Consider the following 23026-nt stretch of genomic DNA (forward strand, 5'->3'; position numbering starts at 1 on the left):
CATGTCGGAAAATTGGGAATGGAGGGTAAATACTGACCTGGTCTGTGACATCCACATCACATGAATGAATTTTTAAAAAGTGCATGCATAACTGTGTTACTGATGCATTTCCTGACAGATGGCAACAAGAGTGCGGTGTGTTTGAAACTGTGATGCAATGTGCCTGGACACCCTGAAAGCCTTTGATAAAGTTTCAGTTGATTGTCTAATGTAGTGGATATAATCGACAAAATGCAGAAATGTATTTACTTGCTAAATGAGGACCAGTAGTTATTCTTTGTAGAAGTATTATGGAACCTGTACTACTGTTACTCTAACAGCCAGCACTAAGTTTGGAATGCAACTTCCTTTCAGAATTGCAAATAAACGCGAAGCTGGGGAGAGGAAGGGGCAGTCTATTTTTGAAAAAGTAGACAGGATCCACACAAGACCAGAAACACAACTTAGAAATTATAGTGTGAAATTGAACCAAGATGTATGCAAGTTTCGCACTTAGAAGGAAGAAAAAAAAGGAAAACATTTTTCGGTGCAGAAGTTAGAATTAAGATTGATCTTTGGTATGGAAACGGTGCAATAAGAAACATTTGAATTTTCTGTCAACTATGTGTGGAATCTATATTTGATTTTGAAGCATGTTTGGAAAGGACTTAAGTTTATACCAATTGTACTTTTCGAATAATGAGAAATATTGGTCCATGTGATCTGACTGCAGTCCTAACAGCAGGAAGGAAGTTAAGAAAGAAACCTTGTGACTGTTGAACACAAAGGAGAAATGCAAACCAAGGAGCTGGAGGATAAAGATGATCAGTGCACCCCTTTCAAAAATCAGCAAGGTCCAAATCCATATCCTGCTTTTTGTTGGCATATCTGGAGGAATGAGATGTAAAGTTTTAGTGAAAATTTATGTTGAGTTGGGACAGTCCATTGAGCTAATGTGTTGGACAACTGATTCTTTCTCCTTTTCACAAGGAAGCAAATTCATTTTGTAGAGACTCCTAACAGCTTGATTGCATGATTTAAACTGCACACTGTTGCATACCAGAGTTGTGGGCTTGTGGATGAGACAGTGAAGGAACTAAAGCAAAGTTTTGTGTAATGTCAAGACGTTTGTAACACCATTCAGGTTTGATCAGTTTTCCCATCTTCTGACTTTGCTCAACTATCATTGTGAAAACACTTTTTGCTATTTGCTACCGTGCTGTGAACAGACTGACTGACTGACTGCAATATTTGCCTGCAAAACATTGTCTGCACTCTTCATCGCACATTTATTAACTTCGAATTACCTCAATGCAGATTTTTCTTTGACATTGTAAGTAGTAGTCAAGGTTAATTTGGATTTGTTGCTTAAGGCTCAACTGTGCCTGCAAGGGAAAGGGAACACTGATACAACTGGGAAGTTAAGGACTGATATCAGCAAGCACTTCACATATTGTGAATAGTGCCATCAGCACTCCTCAAGTGGAGTAGAAAAGTCAAAAACTAAGTCACTGAGAAATCAAATGAATGCTGAGATGGTGAATTTCACTGGAGGGTGTGAGCTTGCTCAGTTAGTCCTATAATCCAGCTTTTGATGTGTACATTAGCCTTGTGTATGTAAAAGGTTGTTTATGCGAGTGTGCTTAACTTTATTCAGGGCTGTTTAGGCAATGTGTCTAGTATATACTGAACTGAATTTTAAGTACTCAATTTCTAAGTTGCTTATGTCTAAACTACACTTGTCCGCAATACTGACTCATTTTGTGTAATGGGTAGTGAATGGAAATAATGTGGTACGTTGGAATTTAGTGTTTCATTTGTTGTCAGGTAAATGCTAAGTAAGAGTAAACATGCACCAATGTCCTAAAGAATTTGCTGAACTGAGAGCATAGAAAAGGTGTGTATGGAAAGTACTATTACAGTAATCATGGGGTGCTTTCAGTATGCAGGCAGACTGGTAAAATCAGGTTGCAGAGGATCTCAAGGAAAGGAATTTATGGAATGTTTGAGTTTTTTTTTAAACAACTTGTGTAAAGCCCATCGTAAATAGGCAATTCTGGATTTGATGTGGAAGAGCTTAAAGTGAAGGGGCCCCATAGAAGACTGTGACCACAATATGTGAGAATTCAGTCTGCGGATTGAGAGGGAGAAGCGTAAATCAGATGTAACAGTATTCCAGTTGTTTAAAGGTAACTACAAAGACATAAGCTGACCAGAGTTGATTGGAAGGGGAGTGAAGTGAACTTCACTAGCAGTGATGGCAGGAATTTCTAAGCGTAATTCAAGAGGCACAATTGAAATTTATCCCAAGTAAGAAGCAGCATATTTAAGGGGAGGATGTGGCAATCCTGGCTAATGAGGGAACAGCCTAAAAGGAAAAGTGTATGATGTAGTGAATTGGGAAGCCTTAAAATACCAGCAGAGGATAACTAAAATAGGTACTATAACGTTACTATTTAAGAAAAGGAGCAGTCCAAAAGCAGGAAACTATCAGCCGGGTAGCCTGATCATCTTTTTATCAAATGAGATTTTAGAGTCCGTTATTAGGAATGAGGTTGCAGAACATGTGGAGGTCTGTGGTAGGATAGACCTGGGTCAGCTTCAAGGGGAGATCATGTCTGACAAACCTGTTAGAATTCTTTGAAGAAGTATGAGAATGTTAAACTAATAATACCCAGTGCATGTGACCACTTTTCTGCATATCATCCTATCACATCAGATGTTGCTAAATAGGACAAGAGCCCATGGTGTTAGGGGCAAAGTACTGCCATGGATAGAGGATTGGCTGACTGGCAGAAAGCAGACAGTAGGGGTCCTTTTTAAGATGGCAGCCAGTGACTAGTGGAGTTCTGCAGGGCTCTGTGTCGGGGCCATACCAACCCATGTTATACATTAGCAATCTGAACAAAGGAATGGAGGACATTGTGTCATCTGTAAACTTGGCACAAAGATAGGTGGTGGGACAGGTAGCCCTGATGAAACAACAGACCGCAGAAAGACTTGAACAGCCTAGGAGAGCGGGCAAAGAAGTGACAGATGGAATACAGCATGGGAAAGTATGAGGTAACACACTTTGGTAAGAAAAATGAAGATGTGGACTCTTTTGTAAGTGGAGAAAGGCTTCGGGAATCTTAAACAGAATGGGACTTGGAAGACCTGATTCAGGATTCTCTTAAGGTTAACATGCAGATTCAATTGGCCATTAGGAATACAAATGCAGTGTTAGCATTCATTTCAAGATGACCAGAATGCAAGAACAGAGATGTACTGTTGTGGCTGTATAAGGTTCTGGTCTGACTGCGTTTGGATTATTGTGAGCAGTTTTGGGCCCTGTATCTAGGGAAAGTTAGGAGGTCCAGAGGAACTTTACAAGAATTATCCTGGGGACGATTCCTCATGTGAGGAATAGGTCTGGGTCTGGGTTTGGGTTTGGGTTTGTGCATGATAGAGTTTAGATTGATGAGGGGGAATCCTGAGAGGCCTGGATAGAGTGCATATGGAGAAGATGGCACAGCCTCAGTGAAAGGATGACTCTTTAGAACTGAGATGGGGAAAGAGTTTCTCCAGTCAGAGGAGTATTAATCTGTGGAAGTAATGACTGCAATCGGCTGTGTAGGTCAAGTAATTGAATAGAACACAGAAAATGGAACAATACAGCGCAGAACAGGCCCTTCGCCCCTCAATGTTGCGCCGACCTGTGAGCTAATCTAAGGCCATCCCCCTACACTATCCCATCATCCATATGCTTATCCAAGGACTGTTTAAATGTCCCTAATGTGGCAGAGTCAACTACATTGGCAGGCAGGGTGTTCCAAGCCCTTACCACTTGGAGTAAAGAACCTGCCTCTGATATCTATCTTAAATCTATCACCCCTCAATTTGTAGCTATGCCCCCTCGTACAAGCTGACGTCATCATCCTCGGAAAAATCTCTCACTGTCCACCCTGTCTAATCCTTTGTCTGTATTCAAGACATAGATAAGTCCTTGGATTAGTTAAGCAGTTTAAGGTTGACTGAAGGCAGGGTTTTTAAAACTTTATCAGCCATGATCAAGTTGCGGAGCAGATTTAGTAGATTGAATGATCTCCTTCTGCTTCAATTCTTATGATGTAGTTTAAGGACAGGATTTACTACTTTTCCTAGCCTTTTCATGTCATCTTTTACTCTCTCTTTGCCATGGCAATTTGACATACCTTCCAGTACACATCCTTCTCAATCAAATTATTTTTGGTTTGTTTATCTCTCATTCTCTCTTTCTGTTGCATGCAACAAAAAGAAGCCTTTAAGTCCATCTAGCTCACCTTGAAAGCACTTCACTCCTTCCTGCCAAATTCCCCCTCATTGGTAGAAACTGAAAGTAGTTTGATGTAATGCAACCATCTACTACAGTTGTTTAAATAGTAATCCTCTAACCTTTTTTCTGTTGTGCTGGTATTTTGTATTCTTCGAGTGCTTCTCTAATTTGTCTCCTTTCAAAACTACAGATTGAGGATTACTAAATTCTTCAGACTTTAAAAGCACAGAGTCGAATATTTTGGAGATGAAGATTTTATTGCCACAGACTGAGAATTAGTTAAATTTAATTAAAATTAGGTTGGTTCCCTTACGAAGTAGAATGCTTGTGGCAAATTGGTTTGTGTACTGAAGTGTAGCATCCCTGAATGTTGCAGTGTGATTGTCTCCATGGGAACCTCATAATCTTGATGTCCTTGTTTATGTGTGTTGCCATAGTTTTACCAGACCATAGAGCTGCTGTCTCATTAGAAAGAGACAACTGGTGGTGGTTTAACCAGAGGGCCATGCCACCTCAGGCAAGGGGAGAGTTCCATAAATTACTTTCCTTGAGATCCTCTAGCAACCTGATTTTACCAGTCTGCCTGCATACTGAAAGCACCCCATGATTACTGTAATAGTACTTTCCATACACACCTTTTCTATGCTCTCAGTTCAGCAAATTTTTTAGGACATTGGTGCATGTTTACTCTTACTTAGCACTTACCTGACAACAAATGAAACACTAAATTCCAACGTACCACATTATTTCCAAGTGGAGAAAGAGAGTCCTTCATGGAAACCTCAGCCAGTGATGGGAATTGAATTCATGCCGTTGGCACCACAATGCTTTGCAAACCAACCGTCTAGCTAACTGAGCTGTCTTTAGTGTATAAAATAGATGAATCCCAAAAACCTATTTCATTACATTGAAGTAACTAAACAATTTTATGCAGGTCTGATGCACTGGATGGAGCACCCTGGAAACCCAGAAAATGCCCAATTGCACACTTGTCTGACTTAAGTTTATATGTCAGGTCAGGTGAGACCAGACAGGAGCAAATTATTGCAAATGCTGGAACCTGTACTGAAAATAGAACATGCTGGAGATCCTAGTGGGTCAGACAGTATTCATGGAGGGAGAACAAGCTAGCATTTCATGTCTAGATGATTCTTCAGAGGCAATATTTGCAAATTTCTGGGTTGTCTTGAAGTTTTCCATCTTTTGTTTCTGAGGTCAGAGATCAGGGCAGTTGGTGATGGGTAAAAAATGCTGGTCTAGTCAGAGATTTTTTTTTTACAAACAGAAAATGCTGTATGCGCCTTTATTAACTCAGGCAAATTCCTTTTAATCTGTGTTTAATATCCAGGCTTTGTAGTGAAGGTGCCAAAAAGTACTGTTCAGTTATTGTAATTATGTAATTTATGTAAGCATGCATGGAGCCGCATGTTATATTTCAAAGAGTTTGTATTTATTCTTCTATTTCCTCCATTCATTGTGTTCTTTATGCTGAGACACAAATTATTTGGCTTTAGGACAATTCTTCTTGCTCGGGTAGTATTTATTTAAAAATTCACAAATAGTGATTCGTGTAAAGGATGGAAGTCATTGTACCTATTTTAAATATGTGATGTAAAATTGAGCACTGAATAATATTGCAGCTTCATTTCTTAATATCGATTTTATTTTCTTCTGCATTTCTCAGTTATATCTCAATGTTCAGTGTTACAGGTGGACACTAAGCTTCAGGACTTTATGGCAATTCAGGGCCCGCTAATTAATACTCAAAAACTAATGTCATCGTATTTCGTGAAAGGGAACAACTGGTCTCGTCTGTTGGAACAATGACCATTCTACAGTTTTTCTATCTTGTGTAGGTATTTGTAGAATCGGTACAATACAGAAAGAGGTCATTCAGTCCATTGAGTCTCCACTGACTCTCCAAAGAGCATCCAATCCATTGAAGCTTTACCATGGCTAACCCACCAGCCTGCATGTCCCTGGATGGTATGGGACAATTTAAAAAAAAACCCTCCTAACCTGCATATCCTTGAAAAGTGGGAGGAAATGCACGTAGACACAAGGAGAATATGTGAACTCCACACAGACAGTTGCCTGAGGCTGGAGTCAAACCTAGGTTACTGGCGCTGAGCGGCAGCAGTGCTAACCGCTGTGGCACCTGTGTGTTGGAAAAGACCTATGTTGTTTCCCATTTTCAGATGCCTTTATTTTTCCTGGAGCGTTGAGGGCTGATCTCTTAGAGGTTTATAAAATCATGAGGGGCATGTATAGAGTAAATAAGCAAAGTTTTTTTTATCCCCGAGGTAGGGGAGTCGAAAACTAGAGGGCATAGGTTTAAGATGGGATGGGAAGGATTGCTTAAGAGATCTAAGGGGCAACTTTTTCACACAGACAGTGGTGCATGTATGGAATGAGCTGCCAGAGGAAGTGGTGGATGTCGGTACGATTACAACATTTAAAAGGCCTCTGGATAGATATGTGATTTGGAAAGCATTAGAGGTATAAGGCCAAATGCTGGCAAACGGAATTGATTTGTACAGGATATCTAGTCAACATGAACGAGTTGGACCAAAGGGTTTGCTTCTGTGCTGTTTATCTCTATGACTCTGTAAGACAGGCTGGCATATGAAATAGAATTTGACAAAGTTATGAAGCACAAGGTGCAATCATCGGTTCATGGCAATTTGTTTAAGGCTGCACTTATTTTCATTGCTCTGTACAAATACAGTATTGCAGTACCACATCATGGCACTTGCCAGGAACAGCTGTGGTGCTGTCCATTTAATCACACTGCAAGTTGAAATCAAACTTGAGTGCCTATTCTTGGGCAGATTGTAAAAATTTGTTGTCAATCCGTCTTCACCCATTGTAAAACCAGGCAGACAAGTTTCACTGAAAGCTCTCTGAACCTTTGGAGTTCTACCTGTACGTTGTATGGAGGATGAGCCTTACTGACATTAAACAGTTTCTGTGGAGATATCTGCATCACATCAAAGCCTGACAGAGTGGAGGGTTATTCATTTGGAAGTGAGAGGAATAACTCCAATCCATGGAAGAAATCTGTTCAAATAGGCCAAATCTGCTAAGGCCCTATTACTTCATACTGGTTAAATGCTGTAAAGAAAATGCGAAGAAAGCTGCTGCCTCCAGTGTTGCCAAAGCATTTCTGAAGTGCTCCACTTTTCTGACATCACCACCGGTACCATCTGTGCACATGCTAGTGGTAGCTGTTTTTCTAGCCATCTTGGTGTTGGCAAGGCACACGCCTTTACTTAATTACACGTTCCGAAAGCTTTCCTTGTGTTGAAGATAATTTACATTTGATAAGAATATTGCTGACAAGAAAGTCCTTAAATGCAGCTGCAGGTTTTGCTACTATTTAAGCAGATGATGTGTTTTCTGGTTGTTGGGGCTGTATCACAACAAACTCCTAATATTTTGCTACGTTTCAATAAGCATTGTGTAATTTTGAGAGAGGCTGCCGAACATACCAGAGAAATCAATTGCTCCTCATGCATTAATTTGCAGTGTAGAGCTACTTTGAGGTCTGTCTGTCCAGTTATCTCTTCACTCTCCTATTGGTATTATCATTTTGTGTTGAAGTGGAAAAAGCAGTGATTGAAATGAGTTCCAACCCTTCAAGTTACTCTTCAGCCCAGTAGCTGAATTTTTTGCAGTTATCTGCTGGGGCAAAAAAAAACGCACCTGACCTGGTGTTAATAGGTTTAGTGGTTTTAAAAAGGAATACTTGAAATGTGCTCCAAATAATCCTACTTTTGATGTTGCAACATTTTTGGTTTTGTTTTGGCAAATGCGTGAGTCGAGACTTTATCTTGCAGTGGATCTAAAAAGAGCAGAAACAACAACACATTTTATATCACGTGTGCAGTCTTTATTTTAAGAGATTACTCTTTGCCCGCCTGATTATGAGTCTAGGAGAAGCAAAAAATCAGGCAGGCCTCAAAACTGCTTGAATAGTTGTCTCGGAGGCTGGTTGAACATAATGGCCTCTTGTTCACCTTGGTGTCTGATGCTATTTTAAAGCAGCAGAAATTCAGCTTTCAAATTAAAAGCTTAAGAAAAACCAATCAAAACAGTGGGTTGCCAAATCTTTTAAATTGGCATTGTTTGTAATATCAGTTAAGAGCTGAGTTATGCCCAAATACAAAACAAGCAAGAAATGGAACGACATTAACATGTAGTATATTTGCAGTGATTGAAATGAATTGTTGGTGGCAATGAATTTGTATTAAAAAAAATTTGAATTCTGAATGTTCCTTTTGAAGCCGTGAAAATTCCATTTTCTGAATAAATGGATGGCATGTTGAACCAGCAAAATGCCTTGTCACCTCTAATATTTGGTTATGAATACATTAAAAGTTTTAGGAAACAGATTTGAGCAGTTGATTTCAAGCACAGCTTTTGAGTGTTGTCAGACTGGAATTATATTTTGCCATATGGAAGACTAAAGAATCATCTTTCCTTAAAAAATAAAAGGATATGATTTGAAAGGAAACAATAGATGGTCTAATTTACTTTCTATAATAAAAGAGCAAAAAAAAATTATTTAAAGCTCAACTGAAAATCCCAGAAAATTGAATTGTTCAAAAGAAATCCTCAGGAATAGTTAATACGCAAGTCCTTACCATGTATAAAAACTGAGAATCGCAAATGCTGTAAATCAGGACAAAAACAAAAGCTGCTGGAAAAGCTCAGCAGGTCTGGCAGCATCTGTGACGAAAAGAGTTCTGAGAAAGGGTCACCAGACCCAAAACATTAACTCTGATTTTTTTTTCCTCCACAGATGCTGCCAGACCTGCTGAGCTTTTCCAGCAAAGTCTGTTTTTGTTACTTACCGTATATGCCTTGCATTTATTGTGTCAATTATATTTGAAGACAGGCATACAAAATTTGGCCAAAATGTTGAGAGCATGTTTTTGATTAGTTTAATGCTAATCAATTGGTAGCCATTGGCAGTTTTGTGCTGCTCATGGACAGATGATTACATATTACATATAATCCAAAATACACAACCTCTGATAATAAAAGTGACACATCCTCTCATTTGTTATGAGGATAAACATTTCAGAAGTCTTTATGCTCCTAACTAAAATCTGTTAAATTTCTTCGGACTCTTTTAATATCTGATCAGTGTTTTGTAGTTGCTGTAGTGTGTACTGGAATTGCTGCATATTTTTAATATTTGAGTTGTGAATATACATAATTTTTTTTTACTCCCAGGATTTCTAAGCATTCCTTGCTAATTATATGGTCAATTGGATTCAAAGACTGATACCAACCAAGACAAAATCTCAACCAATGCTTTCCATTTTGCCAGTTGTTAATTTCTGAAATCTGTATAAACAGATGCTACAAAATGACTTGTAAAGGATTCATGGACCTATTCTATTTTTGTTTCATGGCTTAGAGTATTGTACATGTACACAACCGGTGTAACTTCCTACAGAGCAGGAGCAGAGTTCCAAAATGTACACAAGCTGTGATCAGAACTGAGCCAACTGTTCTCTCAAAGGTTGTTACTGCCATTTCTTTAACTCAAATGAACAGAATTAGCCCTCCGTATGGAAGCTTGTTCAACTTAAATGCCCCCCCCCCCCTCTATCCTGTGAGCAACATTAGTTATTTTGTACTGATGATTTTGCTTTCTTAAGGCTGGAACAGGACATCAAGAAGCTGAAGGCAGACTTGCAGTCAAGCAGACAGTGTGAACAGGAGCTGCGCAGTCAGATCAACTCACTGACCAGCACAGAACGTAGTATCCGTTCAGAAGTAGGACAACTCCGACAGGAGAATGAACTGCTACAGAACAAGTAAGATATTTAATATTTTGTGAAATTTTTATGCATATGTTTAAAATATTTAAAATGGATATGTCCTCTTGAGCCCAAACTAGGGACCACTTTTAATGTGTTTGCTCTTTTAGGGCCAATGAGGCAAACCTTTCTTCTGAGTGTTGTTTGACTTTGGAACTCTCTGCTTTGGACATCAGTGGAGGCTGGGACGTTGAATGTTTTTAAGGCAAAGTTACATTTTTGTTAGGCAAGGAACTCCTGAGAAGTCTTCAGTTTCAGAATGTTAACTCTGTTCTCTCTCTACAGATGCTGCCAGACCTGTTGATTTTGTCTAGCATTTTTTTGTTTACATTTTAAGATCTCCAACATCTGCAGTACTTTGCTTTTAATTTAGGTAAGGGATTCAAAGGTGGTTGGGGGGGTAGGTGCGAATGTGGAATTTGGAATGCAAAGAGATTAGCTGAGATCTTGTTGAATGACCGAAAGGACCTGAAAGGGCCAAATAGACTACTACTCCCAATTCGCGTGTTAGATTGTATAATTTAGGAACAGAAGTAGGCCATTTGGCCCGTTAGTCCACTCAATCATTTAATGAGATCATGGCTGGTATGATAATCCTCCACTCCACTTTCCTGCCTTATCCCCATGACCCTTGATTCTCCTACTGATTAGAAGTCTTTCTATCCCAGCCTTGAATATACTTAATGACACAGTCTCAACATCCCTCTGTACTAAAGAATTCCATAGATTCATTACCAACTGAGAGAGACAATTCTCCTCATCTGTCTTAAACAGATAATCCCTGGCTGCGAGATTATGCTCTCTGGTTCTCGAAGACCACTTCATAATTGAAAATGGAGATACATTTACAGAAGATTAAATCTTTGAATTGGATTACGCTTGGTTAATTTTTGGCAGATATTGTTTCGAATTTCTGTTAAATTTCCAGAGTGGTGACAATAATGACCTGTTTGCATAAATTGTGAAAATTGTTTTTAAGGACACATTTGTAACATTATTCCAGATGCTGAAATAATAAACTCCATTGATGTTTTTTTAATAAAATGTATGATTGTTTTACTGGTAGGGTGATTCCCTTTTCAGTGAAAAATCTAAGCAAACTTTGATTGGAACTGTTGTCTTTTCATGTTTGTTTACTGATTCTTAGTTTGGCTATCGTTCAAATTCTTCATTTGTAAATTTAATTTCTTTCCAGGTTACATACTGCTGTGCAAGCCAAACAGAAGGACAAACAAACTATAAGCCAGTTAGAGAAGAAACTCAAAGCTGAGCAAGAGGCAAAGACCTACCTTGAAAAACAGTTGGTGGATGAGAAGAAAAGGAAGAAACTGGAGGAGGCAACTGCAGCCCGTGCTGTGGCACTTGCTGCAGCTACAAGGTCAGACAGCAAAGTTTGCATAAGACCTATCACTTACTGCAAACTAAAGATACAAAATCTTCATTTATACCTGATAACATCATTAACAAGCATCAATCTTAAACCCACTGCTCTACAATTATATTCTTGCTCATGAAGCAGCACTCTGACCTTAATGGGCATTGAGGAGAAGTCAGGAATCACTCAGTGGAGTGCAATAATTCAACGTTTGCATGCTTCATAGTCGTTGATTCATGCTATAGGAATGCCTTAATCTCATTCTCAATCTGAATGCTATTAGGCAAGAACTACTTTGATTCAGATCTTTACTTGTGTGCTCTCTGGCTGGCAGGTTTGCAAAATTACCCTTGGTAGTCATTATCCCAGGATGTGACAAGGACCATCAAATAGGAAGAAACCCTTTAATCTGCATTTAACCTTTGGCGTATCGAAAATCTGAGTAGCTTGGTATTTTGTTAACTCACAATGATAAATGAGCACTGTCTTAACACCAGCAAAACACTTTAAACATCTTGTAAGCATTCCATTTTCTCCCTCCCATCTAACCTGATGATGCAGGAATCAAAACTTTTTTCCAGTACTAAAATTCTAATATAATTTTATTAGATCCAAGCTCCATTGATCAAGTTCTGGGGCATAATCTCCCAGATCCAAGGTATTAACTCCCTTTGCTGCCTAACAGCCAGAAAGGCTTGCATACATGTATGCAGAAAAATGAAGAATTTAACACCCTTTTGTTTTTTTAAGAGGGGAATGTACAGAAACTCTAAGAAGTCGTATTCGAGACCTGGAAACAGAGTGCAAGAAATTAACAATTGACATGAAAGTCAAAGAAGACCAGATTCGCGAATTAGAGATGAAAGTGCAGGTAAACTAATGCTTATGTAATATTCTGTGCAACATGTGATAGCTAATCATGATCTAAAGACAATTAAGGTGTATATTTATATGTCTAAATTGCAGTACCATCTTTAAGGTTTTAAAAGTGGCTGTAACACAGTGGCAGATGGGCTAGAATAATATTAACTTCCTCATTCATATCTTCCTCAACCCCTGCCAAAAAAAACTTAATAACAAGAATGCTGGAAATATACAGCAGTGTCTATGGACAGAGAAACAGAGGTAGCTGTATATCAAAGGTCTTTGATCTGAGAGATCAGTTCTGATTCTTGATGTTGTTGCTAACTATTTCCAACACTTTTTTTGTTCTTGTAAATGCTGGAATTCCGAAAATTCTGCTTTGTGCCAAAACAAAATCCCTGATAAATCTGCTGAAATTCGCTGACTAAAGTTGTAAAATTTAATCACATGATCAAACTATCAGAACACAGCTAATATGTCTGAATAGCTTCATATAACTAGTAAATTTGTTGCCCCTTTCAGAGAAAGAGGGAAGTGTTATATGCAGTATGCCTAAGTGGAAAAATTAATGTAGAGCTAGTGTTAAGCTTATTGGATTTGAAACAAATTCCAAAATTGTTGGAGAGACCTCCGTGGGTCTGGCAGAAGCTGCAGAGTGAAAGAAACCAAGTTAACATTTTGAGTACAATAGCACTTCTTCAGAACCATTTCAGAAACTCTGTTTCTCTTTCCGCAGATGTTGCCTGACTTGCTGACTTTCTCTACAGTTTTCAGCATCTGTCTTAGTTTACCATCCATATTTTGCATTTATTGGGTTTGAAGTATGGTTTACATCATGCCCTTAGCAGTTGTACTCTTTTTTTTTTAATCTTCTGAAGGAATTGCGTAAATATAAAGAGAATGAAAAAGATACAGAGGTACTGATGTCCGCACTTTCAGCCATGCAAGATAAAACACAGCACTTAGAAAATAGCCTGAGTGCTGAGACCCGGATCAAGCTAGATCTCTTCTCTGCACTAGGGGATGCTAAACGGCAGCTGGAAATTGCACAAGGTAAGAAACCAGTCAGAAAGCTGCATGGCTTCATTCTAGGTATTACTAACCAAAGTTTGCATATATTTTTCAAAGTGGACCCAGCATCCTGGCAGTTTAGCATGCTTGCTTAATGAGTCGAACTTAGAAGGCTGACTAGAAAGGCACTTAAGAACGTGTATGTTCACGCTGTTAAAAACACAAAATGCTGACTGAACAGATCAGGCAATGTCTGTGCAGAGAAAAACAACGAATGTTTCAGGCCAGTGAGTTTGCATCAGAAATGAAAAACAATTAGGGATGCAACTGCTTTTAAGCAAACACAGATGAGCAGGAAAAGAGCAAAAGAGACCTGCTTCGGTGTGGAAAGCAGGAGAAATGAAATGACGAAAGGGAGATGATGTAAGGCAGAAGGTGGTGTAGAATCATTTACATACTATCTGAAAAAAATGGGGTCATGGGTTATTATCTGAAGTAATTGATCTGTGCAATCCAGAAGGCTGTCATATGCGTGGCTGAAGATGATTCATCCTACTTACTTTGAATTTTATTGTAAGTGTGTAGGAAGTTGAGGATAATGTTTGATGTGGAATGGAGAATTAAAATGACAGGCTACCTGAAATTCAGGTCATATTTGTAGACTAGGTGGAGTGTTCCACAAAGCAATCACTGAATCTGCCTTGGTCTTCCCAAAGCAGAGGAGAGTGTATTTGCTATTCACAGTGCAGTGTGTGAAGTTTAAAAGCACAAGTAAACTTGTTGCTTCACTTGATCCCCTACAATTTGCCTACTGACTTATCAGGCCCACAGAAGATGACACATCCCTGGCCCAGCACTCATCCTTGGAATGTCTGGACGTCAAAGACACTTTTATGTCAGACTCCTGCTTGTTGACTACAGCTCCGCCTTCAACACCATTACCTCCTCCAGACTGATCACAGAACTCTGTGATCCTGGTCCGAGATGATGGGAACTGCAGATGCTGGAGAATCCAAGATAACCAAGTGTGGGGTTGGATGAACACAGCAGGCCAAGCAGCATCTTAGGAGCACAAAAGCTGACGTTTCAGGCCTAGACCCTTCAGGGTCCTAAGATGCTGCTTGGCCTGCTGTGTTCATCCAACCCCACACTCTGTTATCCATTATCCGGGTCTTGGCTCCACCCTCTGCAACTGGATCCTTACCTTTCTGACCCACAGGCTGCAATCAGTGAACTTGGTTAACTGCACCTCTTCCACACTAACTCTTAACACTGGAGCCCCCTACTCTATTCCCTGAACACCCACAACTGCGCTGCTAAATTCCAAACGAATGCCATCTACAAGTTCGCTGACGACTCTGCTATAATGGGACAAATACCTATCTCCCTTCTGTAGTTTGATTCACCACTGTTAGAGGGCTTGGTGATGTGCAATGGAAACAGTCTGTTTTTAAACGTTAGCAGAACTAGAGAAATTAGTAGGCAAATTGTAGGGGATCAATGGAAGCAACAAGTTTACTTGTGCTTTTAAATTTTACACACTGCATTGTGAATAGCAAAACTAGAGAACTGATCATTTCTGTCAGAAAGAAAGGAAGAGAATATGCCCGAAAACATCAACGGAACTGATGAGCAAATGCAAGGTTTTGCACTTTGGAAAAAAGAATACAGGCATGGACTATTTTCTAAACGGTGAGAAAATTCATAAAGCAGAAGTATAAAGGGATCTGGGAGTGTTGGTCCAGGATTCTCTCAAGGTTAACTTGCAGGTAGAGTCCGTGATTAAGAAAGCGAATGTAATGTTGTCGTTTATCTCGGGAGGGTTGGAACGTAAAAGCAGCGATGTGCTTCTGAGGCTTTATAAAGCTCTAGTTAGGCCCCATTTAGAATACTGTGTCCAATTTTGGGCCCCACACCTCAGGAAGGACTTACTGGCACTGGAGCGTGTCCAGCAGAGGTTCACACGGATGACCCCTGGAATGGTGTGTTTAACGTACGATGAACGGCTAAGGATCCTGGGATTGTACTCATTAGAGTTTAGAAGGTTGAGGGGAGATCTAATAGAAACTTACAAGATAATGTATGGCTTAGAAAGGGTGGACGCTGGGAAGTTGTTTCTGTTAAGTGGGGAGACTAGGACTTGTGGGCACAGCCTTAGAATTAGACGGGGTCAATTTAGAATGGAAATGAGGAGACATTTCTTCAGCCGGAGTTGTGGGCCTGTGGAATTCATTGCCATGGAGCGCAGTGGAGGCTGGGACATTAAATGCCTTCAAGGCAGAGATCGATTAAATTCTTGATCTCACAAGGAATCAAGGGCTCCAGGGAGAGTGTAGGGAAGTGGCGTTGAAATGCCCATCAGCTATGATTAAATGGCGGAGTGGATGCGATGGGCCGAATGGCCTTGCTTCCACTCCTATGTCTTATGGAACTGAGATTGAGAGGGTGAAGAGTATCGTGTTTCTCAGCATGACAATAACTGACAACCTGTCTTGGACTTCCCACATAGATGTGACAGTCAAGGAGGCAGAACAACACCTTTTCTTCCTCCAGACTGCTCAGGAAATTTGGCATGTCCATAAGATCCCACGGAAAGCATACCGTCCAGATGCATAGCGGCCTGGTATGGCAACTGCTCTGCCCAGGACCGTAATAAACTACAGAAAGTTGTATGCGCAGCCCAGACCACCACAGAAGCCAGCCTTTCATCTATGGACTCCATTTACATGACTTGCTGCCACATCATCAAAGACCCATTGCATCCGACAGCCTCTTCTGTCAGGCAGAAGATACAGAAGGTTGAACGCATGCATGAGCAAGTTTAGGAACTGCCTCTTTCCAGTTGTTATCAGACTGATGAATGGACTCTGTAGCATCAAATAACACTGATCTTGTTCAAGCACATGCCCTGCGCAATGTAATCTGTATGCCTCTGTCCGTCTTTATGACTTTACATCCTTTACTTACTATGATCTGCCTGTACTGCTCACAACCAAAGCTTTACGTACTTAAGTGTCTACTTAGGTACACACGACAATCAATCGGATTGTTTGAGGTTCTGAAACAATTAGAAGAGAGGAGGTAAAAGCACATCTGTCTTCATATAAGATGGTAATGTGGGAGACAGGAGGATGTGTTTTAAAATTTGGTATTTGGTGCTGCCATCATGTTTGAGGTGATGGGAGTAGTGGACAATAATCCATTGAATATGGAGGCAATTAGGTTACAAGTTGTTTTTTTACATGCACTTGAGCGTTTACTTGAACACTTTCTGACAGACTTTAAACTTTGTCATGTTATTTAATTAGTGCATGGACACTCATTCCTTTTACCTGATTTTTTGTTTTGTCCCTGAAAGCTGGCTCTGCATTTTATTCTACTCCCGCCCCCATCACATAAATACATCAAATATTTACAACAAATAGTTTACTTACAGTTGTCCATTTAGTAATCTTACAATGGAAATTTCTCCATCAAAGCCCAGAAATTTCACTCAAATTATTCCATGACTATTACCATCTTCTGTGCTGTTACTAGAGATGTACTGTATCTGCTCGCTGCTTCATGTTCTGTTCAACAAAATGGAACATTTTAGAATAAGAGTGAGTGCTGGTCTGAAGAGTGACTAAAGATAATTATTTGCATCCAGATTTCTGTAGCCAGTGATGCCACAACTGCCCCTTATTCTACAAATAAATGGGATATGCTTTTGTTTAATCTAAAAATGACAAATACACCTATATTTATTTCAAAATAATGTAGTTGTTTCTACTTAAATTCTGAAACAGACTTTTAACTGGAATGAAAGGAATTGATAAATTATTGTGCATAAACTTTAATTCTTTGGAACTCTGAACATTTTCTGATCTTAATTGTATATGTTTTCTTTTGCAGGGCAAATCATTCAGAAGGATCAGGAGATTAAGGAGTTGAAACAGAAAATCGCTGAGGTCATGGCTGTAATGCCCAGCATTGCATATACAGGAGCAACCAGCACTCTGAGCCCTGTGACACCACATTATTCCTCCAAATTTGTGGAGACTAGCCCTTCAGGACTTGATCCTAATGCCTCAGTTTATCAGCCAATGAAGAAGTGACTGTGCGCCTCTTTCTCCTGCCCTTCCTTCTCCCCCATCCTTTCCCAGACTTTATTGATGTGGTGACATCATGCAAGAGTGTTCTGCAGTCAAGATGACAATGTAACGTGTGACTGTACGTACTAGTTGTAGTCAAAAAAACAAAAATACAAAAAATGACATCATGGTGTCGACTAGAACTGCCCGATGGCTTCTCCTTTCCTGTAAATTTTTAGAAAACCTCCCAGAACTTTGCAGTTTTGTTTTTGGAAAGTCTGGTCAATGCATTGTGACTTTTCCTTGGTTCTTTCCGCCTTTTATTTTTCATTTGGTTTCCTCTTGGAGATTTTTTTTTTAAAAAATCAGATCTGTGAACCCACATTCATGCAAAATGTCAGGGTTGGAAACATGGCAATAAATTTTAGATTGATTTTTGAATCATTGTTGCTGACTAGCTCTTTCACTGTTGGCCCATTTAATCTTCAAATACAATGCTGCCTGTTCTACCACAAGTGTAGGAGTTCAGAGCATTGAATAAATTTGCTTAACAAGTTCATGTGTATCAGTCAGTGAATTTAACTATTTTACTGTACTTGCCTCAGTCCCTGCAACCTTCAGAACCAACCTACATTTCTAGCTCCAAGCCAAACTGGTGCTGTAAAGTAGTATTAAAAAACATGTACTTTTTAAACAGTGACTTTGTCACTATGTGCCTGAAATTGAGCAGTGTTTTAGTTTCAAGTTATCCATGTCAAGAAATTGTAACTGGGAAGGTGTGCTCTCAGTTTGTGTGTTTTGAATATGTACAGTACCAGTTAGACATGGAAATAGAAAACTAAATCCCCTTTGTTGACTAATTTAGTTGGTGATTTGGGACTAGTTGTATTCTAACTTGCTGTTTCTATCCTCAGTTCGAGGATATCCAAAATGGCAGCTAAACATACCAAGAGAGAGAAGTGAAAGCCTGTCCTAATAAAGTTCTGAGGAACATCATTACTCCTTTAATGACTCCCACATCTGCAGTACTTATACTTAATGGCTTCCTGTCTTCTCCTTCAATTCTTAACTATCCAAATGCACGCTATTCTGTGGGATTAAACTTGTAGTTGATGACTTGCCAATCAGTATGCTATTGAGATAAATTAATAGTTATTGTAGGAAATATTTGTCACTATTCCAGGACAAATTATGATGAGATGTTCAATAGTCAAGTAGAAGTAACTGTTACTTGAAATGGCTAAAGGTGAAAAGTGAATTGAATGGTTTGGGTGTTTGAGCTGGCATAATGTCATCTCTGTTATGCTGCGTAGTTGACTACTGTTAGTTTCCAAAAGGACTTGGGTAAAATGGTGCATGCATACACACACATGGACATACAAATTAGTAACAGGAATAGGCTATTTAGACCCTTGAGCCATTTCTGCCATTTAATACGATCACGGCTGATCTGATTGCAATCTCACTCCCACTTCCCTACTTACTCTTTGCATCCTTTGATCCCCTTGTCAATCAAGAATCTATCTAACTTTATAAATACCATTTTATCGAGGTAAATTTATTTCATCATTTAGCTGGGTAACTTGAATGGTTATTAGATAATTTCACACAACTAACTGTGTTTTGGGTTCCAAGATACAATACTGTGGTATGCCAGGTGTACTGTGATTTATTAAACCTGCATTAAACCTTGAGAGTTAAGTAGTTAAAGGCATAAAGAAATGGCAGTTTGTTACCTAGCTGTTGAAGTAATATTTATAGTGGAAGAAACCAATAATTTGACGTGCCATTTCATTCTTACATGGACAGATCATTAAGGTCTAAGTGTGAGAGTAACTGATTAGTTAAATGACTACCAATTTACTTTTTAAAGTTGCTTATTTTGAAAATCTGGGTACTTCTGTTCTACAGTGAAAACTCTACTGTGATAATTCTCAATTAACCACAATGTTCAGATTTATTGAACATTTTTTCAAGTATTCTGGAAAGCTTCATGTATTACCTTCCAAGGCCAAACTTCCCTATACCTTTAGACCAAACGAAGCTTGAAGCAATGTTTTAGGCTTTAATGGATGACAACTTTTAACAAAGTCTTGTGATTGAGTAAAAACACTTGGGAACTCTTTCAAAACAAAAAGTAATGATTACAGTGCCTTTGAAATTTGTATCCAGAGGAAACCACATCTTCAGTAATGCATTCATCCTTTGCAATATTCACGGTTCAAATCAGACCTTTAAGTATATCTCTAGAGAAGACAACTTGATACACATGAATAAGTGTTATGCTTTATATGACTTTGCGTTATTGACACAGATTTTTTGTATGCTTGTCAGTGTTGCCTAATTTTAAACAAGAAGTATTACATGACTTGTTTTTGTTTTTTGCACAGGTCAGCAACAGGGTTGAATACTTTTCGTTTTCACTTCTGTTGAACAGTGTTTTTAATTGAACACATTTTCATTCTATTCAAATTCATTACCTTTGACTGCAAATTGGACTGTACTTGATCCACTCAAAATGAATTGTATAAGTGATCATTCTTTATTATGGTTAATGACAGGCATTATTTAAATCTTTGTTTAAAGATTAGTCTTCACTTTCAGAATGGTCTGTTTTTTGTTGGATATTTGTTATACCCTGTAGAACTTGGATTACAGATTACTTGAAATATAAATTTTATCTGGAAAGTACACTTCTAGTGCATATATCCAGACCCAGTACAGACACATAGTACAAGTCTTCAAGAGCAAAACAGTAACTTTTTTTATTTTCCATGAAGCAATTACATTGTCATTACCTTAACAGTATACTAGAATGTGATTGTTCTGAGTGCAATAAGGAAAGGGGAACCTGACTTTGTGCAAAGGATATAGTACAGGTTGTAGATTTGCCAGTGAATGCTTTGTTTTAGTATTTTTTTGCCGTGTTAGGACATAATCTGATCTTGTTTAAATGCATCCTATTAGCTCAAAATTATAATCCAATCTTGTTGTGCCAAGAAAAATTTTTAAAAAGTGTTTGGAGAAACGCATTACCGAAGTGCACAATTTCTTTTTTAAGTTTTGAAATGGTTACAGCCAATTGATCGTATGATAAAGGTGCTTAAAGTGAGCAATTCATTTTGGCTAGTTGTATGTTTAAGATCAAGGGTTTGGGCAATGTGAAACTGTTCACTAATGCATCTTGCATTTTGCCCAGTCTGCTGATATAAAGCCTTTTATTTTTGTGCACCAGAATGGAGTATGGTTGACTCTTAATCCCTTTGGCTGTCCAACAAAATATGCTTCCAGAAGGGCATGACAAACTCTCAGCTGTTTTTCCCCAGTCCATGTGCCATCCAGGATGCAATTTGATGAAACTAATTTTGAAAACAAGTGAGACTTTGGTAGATCTCAACCTCTTGTTAAAATTTTGTTTAAAGCCTATGTGTAACGCATCAGAACTTTTGTTAAAAAACTTTACGCACTTTAGTTTGTAATTACATGGAGGACATTTATTATCTTAAAAATGGATACAATCTGAAATTGCTTCCAGAAATGCATATTTTTTTCTCTCAAACTTGTGTAAGAAGCAGAAATTGAGCTGATTATTTCCAAATTTCATGGTTTCTTCCTGACTGAATGTTTTGAATGCTATAATGATACAAAATGTATAATATTTGAACTTACTTTTTCCTCCAAATCACACTCTTTTTGGGGGGAGCGGGGGTGGTGGGCAATCCAAACGATAGTTTTTTTTAAAAATTCTACCAGTGGAATTTTTGCTTGTGTTTGCGAATGTCTAAAACCGATGCATTCTGCACCAGAATAAAAATGTGGAGAGGTTTGCACACTGAATTGCAACGTTGCTGTTAGTTAGCTATATAGTAATTGACAGGAATATAATAATTCAGGGCTAGTAGTATGTTGGAATATCTATGGTCAGAAAAGCTCTAATCTTGATTCAAATTCTGATACATACTTATTGAAACAATACAATACTGTGACCTTCATTAGTCCATGTCTTCTAAACATCTCTCCCTGTAAACATACATTTAGTGCTACAGAGAAGACCACTCCATCATGCCTGACATTTTAATCTGTCAAACTGTCTTGAAATTTCAAATTCACAAGTACGTATATTGGAAATAACTGTTCAGCTGCCTACATAAAATGATTGGCTTGATAAGTTACAATGAAATACATTTACATTGACAAAAGCATTTGTTTTAAGATTTTATTCTGCAATATTTAGAGTTTTGATTATATTGTGGTACTATCCCAGTCTAGTTGAAAAAGACCTGAAACAATATTAGCCACACCTACACCTATAATTGTGGTTCAAGTAAAATTGTAACACGTCCAAAATAAATTTGTGTCCTCTGGTCAAGAGCTACCTTTATAACCTTGGGGATTTTGTCCATCTTTGCAGATGTTGCCTTTTATACACATGGTAATTTAGTAGCAACTTTGCAGCATTTTAAAATATTCTAAAGTCTTCAAAAGTATGCAGTGAATATTGTGATCCAAACTTCTCACTCATTTGCTCTCAAGATTCAATATTTGAGTCCTGGGCTGCAATACGAACACTTTGTGTGCTTGCAGTAGATCCTATGTGGATTAGCTATTCCCAGTTTTATTTTTCTAAAGTTTTTGTGTTTGACAGATGTAGTCCCTCTGTTCAAAATAAAGACCCTGTTTAAATGCTGAATCAGGTTCTTAAAGACATAACTCTGTTGCAACCAACAAAAATTGCAAAGTTTACTTCATTTTTTTTACAGGATATTGGCTTCTGCCAAATCTGTATGGTTTTGGCTGTCATTTTGGATTTTTGAATCACCTTCTGTAATTGTCATCATAAAATTGTTGCAAAAAATTGTCTCATGGATTATTTGAGCATTGTGCAGAACATGGAGTATTGTCACTGACTTTTTTGTGTTGAAATTAATAACACCTCCGATTCCCCTTGTTGCCACTTTGGCACTTTTCTTTATATAACTGGTCTTGGCTGCATTCTCTTTCTGTGGGGTTTACAAGGAATAAACGTTTTTCTTGCAGATAGATTATGCTGTGTTTTGTTCATTAAAAAATTGCATCTTGAGTACATTCAAGCTTATCATTTGCATTTCACTTACGTTTATTGACTCAACATTTTTCTTGTACACATTCCTTATTTTTCTTTAAATTTTTAATAGCCAGTTATAAATGCGTACCTGGAAAATTGGAGATAAATTGATGTATCTCAGAATATAACACTTGACAGGCACTAAGAGGAGAAATCACTCCATGTTAAAATGCACAGGTTTTCCATGTAAAACATGGGAGAGGGTTTACTGTGTAACATGGGTACAATATATCTGACTGGATATTTTAAACTTTTGAATTAAGTATTGCTAAATATTGACAAATATTACTAAAGCTTTTAAACCATTGGAATTTTGATACAGCACTAATGTTGCTGTACTCATTTAGATTCCTACCTCTGAGAAGGAAAATTTCTGTTTCACAGAAAAACACACACATGGACAGCTAAAGTGATGATAAACAGCATAAAACAAAAGGGGCTTAGAAAAATTCAAAAATAAACAATACAGACCCTACTGAATAGGCAAGATGC

The 23026-nt window shown here is 38.4% G+C and overlaps 1 protein-coding gene across 5 annotated transcripts in view; it reads left to right on the top strand.

The window, feature by feature from the left end:
* The window catches only part of maco1b (macoilin 1b), a 91100-nt gene extending 68630 nt beyond the window's left edge, over positions 1 to 22470 (top strand). For all 5 annotated transcript variants that reach the window (XM_048557847.1, XM_048557846.1, XM_048557848.1 and 2 more), the window contains 5 exons: positions 9946 to 10104; positions 11303 to 11485; positions 12233 to 12353; positions 13225 to 13399; positions 17252 to 22470. In XM_048557847.1, coding sequence (XP_048413804.1) covers positions 9946 to 10104; positions 11303 to 11485; positions 12233 to 12353; positions 13225 to 13399; positions 17252 to 17454 — 841 coding nt within the window. In that variant the 3' untranslated portion in view covers positions 17455 to 22470. The remainder of the gene's footprint in view (positions 1 to 9945; positions 10105 to 11302; positions 11486 to 12232; positions 12354 to 13224; positions 13400 to 17251) is intronic.
* The last annotated feature ends 556 nt before the right edge of the window (positions 22471 to 23026 follow it).

The sequence above is a fragment of the Stegostoma tigrinum genome, chromosome 24, assembly GCF_030684315.1.
Source record: "Stegostoma tigrinum isolate sSteTig4 chromosome 24, sSteTig4.hap1, whole genome shotgun sequence".
Lineage (NCBI taxonomy): Eukaryota > Metazoa > Chordata > Chondrichthyes > Orectolobiformes > Stegostomatidae > Stegostoma > Stegostoma tigrinum.